Source organism: Eriocheir sinensis, chromosome 31 (assembly GCF_024679095.1).
Source record: "Eriocheir sinensis breed Jianghai 21 chromosome 31, ASM2467909v1, whole genome shotgun sequence".
NCBI classification, from domain to species: domain Eukaryota; kingdom Metazoa; phylum Arthropoda; class Malacostraca; order Decapoda; family Varunidae; genus Eriocheir; species Eriocheir sinensis.
The window spans coordinates 2,728,019-2,735,079 of NC_066539.1; the positions used below are offsets into that span (position 1 = coordinate 2,728,019).

General features: G+C 46.6%; 2 protein-coding genes across 2 annotated transcripts in view; both read right to left on the minus strand.

Moving 5' to 3' along the window:
• The window catches only part of LOC127005793 (uncharacterized), a 14,024-nt gene extending 12,385 nt beyond the window's left edge, over nt 1-1,639 (minus strand). The window contains exons 1-2 of the mRNA XM_050874907.1: nt 1,371-1,639; nt 888-1,012 (exon numbers count right to left, since the gene is read on the minus strand). Coding sequence (XP_050730864.1) covers nt 888-999 — 112 coding nt within the window. The 5' untranslated portion in view covers nt 1,000-1,012; nt 1,371-1,639. The remainder of the gene's footprint in view (nt 1-887; nt 1,013-1,370) is intronic.
• Nucleotides 1,640-3,010: 1,371 nt separating this feature from the next.
• On the minus strand, nt 3,011-4,685 carry LOC127005795 (protein Wnt-8b-like). Its single transcript, XM_050874911.1, has 4 exons — nt 4,371-4,685; nt 3,938-4,217; nt 3,473-3,785; nt 3,011-3,351 (listed from the first exon to the last, which is right to left on the minus strand). Exons 1-4 carry the CDS (start codon nt 4,415-4,417, stop codon nt 3,116-3,118), a joined length of 876 nt encoding a protein of 291 aa, XP_050730868.1. The 5' UTR covers nt 4,418-4,685; the 3' UTR covers nt 3,011-3,115.
• Between the last annotated feature and the right edge of the window lie 2,376 nt (nt 4,686-7,061).

The following is a 7,061-nucleotide window of genomic DNA, read 5'->3' on the forward strand; positions in this document are numbered from 1 at the left end:
TTTCATTGTCAAAGAAGACTTCCTGAATCGATTTCATGCCACGGCACCACGTTTTGACGAGGCGGCGTCCTGACTGAGCCAAGCAGCAAGAGACGCGCATCCTGCCTTGGTCAACGATTCCTAGTAGTACATTTCGTGGCGCGTGAGTCGTTCTTGTGTGTCATGGCCAGGATCAACCTTGAACAAGCCTGATTAGTCTGGCGACAACCATGTTTCATCTTAATTTCGTGAATACTTATTGTATTGTGAAAAATATCTGAAACTGTATATTTGGAAGTGAATATAAGCTTGTATGCTTATGCCTGACACCCTATGACCTTATCGTTAGTACATTGGTCGGGTGGACTTGATAAGTCGTAGTTAGCAACGATGAACCCACCACACGTGTCGCCGCCCTACCCGTGTGCACTCACCACCACACCCACGTGTACACACACACACACACACACACACACACACACACACACACACACACACACTCTCTCTCTCTCTCTCTCTCTCTCTCTCTCTCTCTCTCTCTCTCTCTCTCTCTCTCTCTCTCTCTCTCTCTCTCTCTCTCTCTCTCTCACACACACACACACACACACACACACACACACACACACACACACAAAGAAATATATGAGATAAAAAACGTATGGACACATTCCGAATGTATATGTCGAATAGCCTTCACTATCTTGTAAGGAAGAGGTATATCCTCATTCTAGGCATAATGAAAAACTGACCGTTTCCAAAGGAACCTCAGGGTAACACTCGTATCCAAATTTAACGCAAATCTTCACTGAAACGCCAACGTTATTATTGTTAAAGGCGCTCTGCCAGTTGCTCTTGTCGCCTATCTCATCCTCGTAGCCTCAACCATCTTCCCATGTGTCACTACTCACAACTGATGATGGGGTCCCTTAAAGCGGTCTTTGTGGGGTTTGCCGAGGCATGGTGTACAGCAAATACTAGGAGCGTGCAAACCAGCCGGCCTGGCAGGTGTGTCATCGACATAGTGGCGGTTTTCCTGTAAAAGAGTTAGTAAGTCAGGAAGGGAAGGCGGGATGCAGCCTGACTTATCTTGTGGGCTGCTAGGCGTGGGCAGGGCAACGTCACAAGTCTTACGTAATGTCTAAAAACGCCTGTTTCAAATTAATTCTGTAAATTATCCTGACTTTTTTTTATCTCACAGTACTTAAAATGGGTTTGGTGCCCATTTGAACGGTATAGGTTAAAATTAGCCTAAACCAAACATACCTTGACCCAAACCATAACGTGCTATGATAGTCAAGCTGGCAGCAGAAGACGGCGTGAACACTGTGGTTTTTTTTAAGTCTTAGGAAATCATTCAACTACGACCTTAAAATTATCAAGTTTCCACCTACCTGCTAAGGGGAAGGCTGGGGTAGCGGTGGGGCGTTACCACAGCAGGCACTGGTCCTCGGGGAAGACTGGCAGTAGGGAGCGAGGCGGTGAGCCAGCTGCTCTGATTCCTCCGGAAGAGTCCCACGGCCTCTTGAATGACGCGCTAGTGACGACGTGAAAGGATGTGAAAGTTGACAAGTACACGCGTATACCCCATCTCATGTCAATGGGTGCGTGCGTTCGTGGCTTCGTGGGAACTTTGATAAAGCACTAATACATCACTGAATCGCGCCAAAAGCCTCCTGTGGCTTAATGCCTCTTAGCAAGGAAAGGTAGGGAGTGCGGCGGTACCCATAGACTGATGTCACCGAGCGGTATTTCCACGGCGAGATGAAGGTCACGTGTGTGGCAACTTGAGGAATGAGACGCCGCCTGGGGGCTGAAAAATGGAAATGGAGCACCTAAGGCATATCATATTGAAGACGATTCGCTGTGCAGGCTTAGCAAGTGACCGTAGCCCGAAGGTGATGCAGAGGTAACAATATAAATGATAAATTATATTTCGATATATTTTTGGGGGGTAGGGTAGTCACAGGAAATGACTCTCTCCAGGATACCCTGGTTATCCCCCACAGGATGCGTCAGATCTTTTTATATCATTTAAGTTTGTCTTTTGTGTGCCTCTTTAAAAATAGGAAGAAAAAAACCTGCAATATTTAGATACATTTACATAGGTCAGACTACACAAACCCTAAGATCCAGACTAGGTTTCTGTTTTCAACCTAAATGAAACGACATCGAACGGCCACCAAGACATCGCACCTCAGCCTCAGCAAATATTAAAATGGATAAAGTGGTACTTTAGTTTTTTTATACGTATCAATATAGTAATTCCACGAGAAATTGGCGGGTTCGGGGTCAGTCCCGCCCCGCACCTTGCCACACACCCTCAACACCTCTCGCTTCCTCTCATATGTCAGCTATTTACTACCTTTGAATTTGATTAAATAATTGGATAATCCAATAAAGTCATATAGTGTTAAGATTGTTTCGTTTTTAGGATAATGACAGATTTTGTATAAATACCACGACACTTGACAACGTGGGAATACAACGTTGTCAAATGCTGTGGTATTTATACAAAATCCTTGTTATTATTTTAAAAACGAAAAAAATAACACTATATAACCTTATTGGATTATCCAATTAAATGTAGTAAATAGCTGACATATGAGAGGAAGCGAGAGATGTTAAGTGTGTGGCAAGGTGCGGGGCGGGGCTGACCCCGCACCCGCCACTACCCCACCCGCCAGTTTCTCGTGGAAATACTATAGTGTTGCACTGAACCACAGAGGGTGAAAGCTTCTATATTCATATAAAAAAAATATTGCCGTCATTCATTTGTTTACATTTAAGTTTTGTGCTAAATTTCTCGTTTGCGACGTGTCATCGATACTAAACAATATGACTTCATTCGCATCCACAAAGAGATTAATTACTTTGCAGAAAATTTTGCTCCGTTTTCCTTGAAATTGGCGGTTCTCCAGAGAGAACATGTTAAGACACAAGTCTTTCCTCGTAAGGTTTATTGTGTATGGAAAAGATCATCTTTGTTGCCCTACGTTGCTTTATTTTTTTAGTAAAATATCCCAAAAATCATTCATAATTTTATTAATGTAATGATGTACATAAATTTCAGCATCCATACCACCTTCGTGACCCACAAGAACGCCAATTATATATTTATACAACGGTGATGACGCTGTCACTGGCTTCGTCTTTCACTGCAAGAGAACGTCACCTTCCTTTTGAGGCAGTTGTCACACTTCACCTCACAGCACCACTGGAAGCGGCAGTGGCAAGGCGCAACCACCTTAGAAACATTCCTATTCACACTCAGGCTGCAGTCACGGCAGAGTGTCTTGCAGGACCTCCTCTCGGCTGCGGTAACCCCTTCACCCTTCTTTCTTGAACACCTCCTTCCGACGGTGCTTGGCCAACCTAGACGCAGGTAGGAAGCAGAATGAGTTGTTTCTGAAAGAGCTGGGATCAAGCTGAGATATTATCAAAACAGTCTAATAATTAGTGCGTGGGTGACTCGTGGCCTAAATAACGGACTTACTGACAGTACTGTTGGTATGGCAAAAGTCGGGGGAGTCATTGAGGTAGACGAGGCGACGAGACTGAGCCAAGGAGCCGCGCTGTTGGGCCTTATCCCTGTGTAAGGCCCTGCCCCTGAGTGTCTGAACCCTTGTGATCGAGGTGTGCTCCAGGAGAGCGTTAGTGTCCTTAATCTTTACGGCTCGTCGATACTTGCGTTCCAAGGCCTCGGCTACGGTGGTGAAGGGCTGCAGCTGCCGCCAGCAGGTCTTAGTGGTGCAGGCACCCGACACCCCGTGGCATTTACACAACCGACGCGCGGACTGTTCCACAGCCTAGCGGAACGATGAGACAAACTGTTAATTTCCACATGTTCCTTTATTAACAAGACATTGTATTCAGCATTTGAACGTGAAAAAAATGTAACAAAATAAATGAGACGACAGTATGAGAATACATAGAATGTGGTGTAGGTATTGCGCCTCACCATCCTGCCAATGTAGTCGTTGTGGCGGCTGACGAGGGCCTGGGCGTCCTGAGCCTCCTCCAGGGTGCCGAGGAAGTGCTCGGCCGCGCGTGAACCGAAGTCAACGTCATCAGAACATCCTCTCCATTTCCAGTCGTGGTCGGCGCGGGAGCCGCCCTCGGAGCACGAACAGCCCTCCAGGAGACCCTGCGAGCAGCTTTTGGTGATAGCAAACGTCACGCCGGCGGCGGTGATGGCGTCCACAAAGCTGCTCTCCCGCGTCGCCGCCCGGCCGTCATGTCTGCAGGGGGACACACACCAGAGGTCAGGAATAAGGTCATCTTTGTTGAAGTGTTGACCATCGGGAAATTCCTGATGCTTAAGACAATATATAAGCCCACGTAGAATAATGGGATAAGCGTAAATGTACAAAAAAATTCGACCGGCAACTTACAGTGTTACGAAATCTCCCTTTGGGCAAGTCCATCGGTGCCACCTCATCTGGTGCTGGCATTCCTTGAGGCCCAGCTGCAGCCCGGCCACCACCGACTGCGTGAAGGGCCCGCCGGCCTGTGTGCGGAGGAGCAGAGGTCAGTGAGTGGCAGTCACCGGCAGTGAATCAAACGACTGCTCTTACCTCAAGCAAAACGGGGATATTAAGCACCATATTCATTGTTATTTGTTAAAATTTACATATTTCTAATGTCAGTCAAATATATCAGCTACGAGTATTAATAGGATAAATTCAGGTTCATGAAGTAAACGACTAAAAACTGTTTCATGAATAGGGTTCTGAATGAGCGGAACAATAAGTAGATATAGTTGGATTGAATTTTTTAAATGGAGGTTAGATAGGTATAGATAGAGGAGTTGGCGAATGAATCGTTCTCTTGAGCTACCATGTATTAGTCTAATACATGGTAGCGCTAAGTAATAAGGAGATAAGTCTCCCTGAGACCACGCGCCACCCTCCCTCCTTCCCCTCCTCCTGCCCACTTCCATTACCACGCACCCCCACACCCACCTATCGTCACACACACATACACACACACATACACACAGCAACTGGTTAAAGCGCTGCGCTCTAACCAGGGCGACAGGGCGGCGGTTCGAGCCCGCTCAGGCCGGATTCTTTCCGTTGACTAGGAGTGGTTACTGTCCCCCCTTGAGCAAAGGGGATGGGGTGTGTGGTGTGTGAAGTCCTGGCGGTAACCATAGATCGACGATAAAGAGCACTTGCTCATGTCGGGAGGGTACCTGCTAGCGATTACGAGTCCAACACGTGATCAGGCAGGCCATGGTGGTGAACACACTCACACACACACACACACACACACACACACACACACACACACACACACAGTTTAAACACGTCAAATTCTTCTTCCTCATAATCTAAAAATCAGGAATTTTCTGTTTTCTCCCCCCCCCCCCCCCCCCCACACACACACACAAAAAAAAAATCACGCCGATCTGAATACAGTATCCCTTCGCTAACGCGCGCGCGCGCGCGTGTGTGTGTGTGTGTGTGTGTGTATATATATATATATATATATATATATATATACATATATATATATATATATATATATATATATATATATATATATATATAGAGAGAGAGAGAGAGAGAGAGAGAGAGAGAGAGAGAGAGAGAGAGAGAGAGAGAGAGAGAGAGACTGGGATACATTATCAGGAGACCAGGAGGCGCAGGATTGGTTAGATGTAATACAGGATAGTTTCCTTAAGCAGTTAACTAGAACACCGACGAGGGAAGAAAATATATTAGATCTGCTGTTAACTAATAGAGAGGACATAATAAGCAACATAGAGGTTGGTGATTCATTAGGTAACAGTGATCATAAGGAAGTTAGATTTAATATTAAATGGGCGGACAGAATCAGCAGTAACTATACACATTAAATATTGGAATAACGTGTGCCTGCCTCCATGAAACAGGCACCACCCCTGTGTCTAGTGACTTCCTAAAAACTTCTGTTAACTGCCCACTGATGCGTGTGTGTGTGTGTGTGTGTGTGTGTGTGTGTGTGTGTGTGTGTGTGTGTGTGTGTGTGTGTGTGTGTAAGGAAGCCACAGTTCACTCGCGGAGGTTCAGCATGCGGCTCTGAGGCAAAAACGTAAACATCCTCCAAAGAGACAAAAATCTGTTTCTGCGAATCATTTCATTTAAACGTTTGTCAGTCCCACTCACCTCAGAGCCGGAGAGAAGCACATTTCCCGCCAACCTGCAAGAAAACCAAAAGTATGAGAAACAGCAGCCACGCTCCCAGCAGTCGGTGATTGTGTTCGCGTGGGCAGTATTCATTATTATACAGCCACAGTTAGAACAGCAGGACGAGGCTCACCAAGCACAGCAGACCTGGCCGATAAGCAGCACCATCGGGAAAAGTAACCACGGCACACTCCTGATATGCTCCCATCCTCTCACCGCCCCGGCCATTTCTACAGATCCAGCCACCTCGACCACTACGAGGCGTGAATACGACACTGTCCACGGCTGCACAAACCAAGTGACTGGTGCTCAGGTGGAATTTGGAAACCTGCCTGCCTGCCTGTTCAGTCCTCGGTTCTTAATCCCCGTTTGACCTGCCCTCGCCGACCACCCAACCAATCACGGAGAAAATTGCCTCCCGGTGGGACTCTCAGCCGTAGGGGCTGGGGGAGTGAGGCGCTTCCGGAATGTGGCGACACATTTAGCTGTATCTTCACACCTGGGCGCGGGCGGCAAAATTTGTCGAGCCACGTGTTATAGCTGCTCAATAACCTCAATTCCTAGGTCCGCCTTCTGTTCTATTCTCTTCTCATCTCTGGTGTGTAATGAATTTTAATCTTACTCGATGTTTAGGCCTAGTGCTTCTTTTTTCTTTGTTAATTTGTTGGGTCTCTTGTTTTCCTTCATCATTATCATCACCATCATCATCATCATTACCATCATCTGCAGGACACAGGGCTTCCCCAGCGTTACTTACCTCTCTGTCTGATGTTAAGTGTTCGCTCTCCTGGTGCGGCAAATGTTCTTATTTAATAACTCCACCTGGTCCTTTACCTGCCGTCAGTTATTACGGTTATCCTCTGTTATCAGCCATACGCGTGGTATGACCTGCCCGAGTCCACTTCTAATTCT

Excerpts from the sequence above, each read along its gene's own strand:
- LOC127005795 (XM_050874911.1), bottom strand. The coding sequence starts at position 4,417 with ATGAGGTGGCACCGATGGACTTGCCCAAAGGGAGATTTCGTAACACT. Across the intron at positions 4,218-4,370 it reads AAGGGAGATTTCGTAACACT|ACATGACGGCCGGGCGGCGA; the intron begins GTAAGTTGCCGG and ends GTCCCCCTGCAG. Across the intron at positions 3,786-3,937 it reads ACGACTACATTGGCAGGATG|GCTGTGGAACAGTCCGCGCG; the intron begins GTGAGGCGCAAT and ends TCGTTCCGCTAG.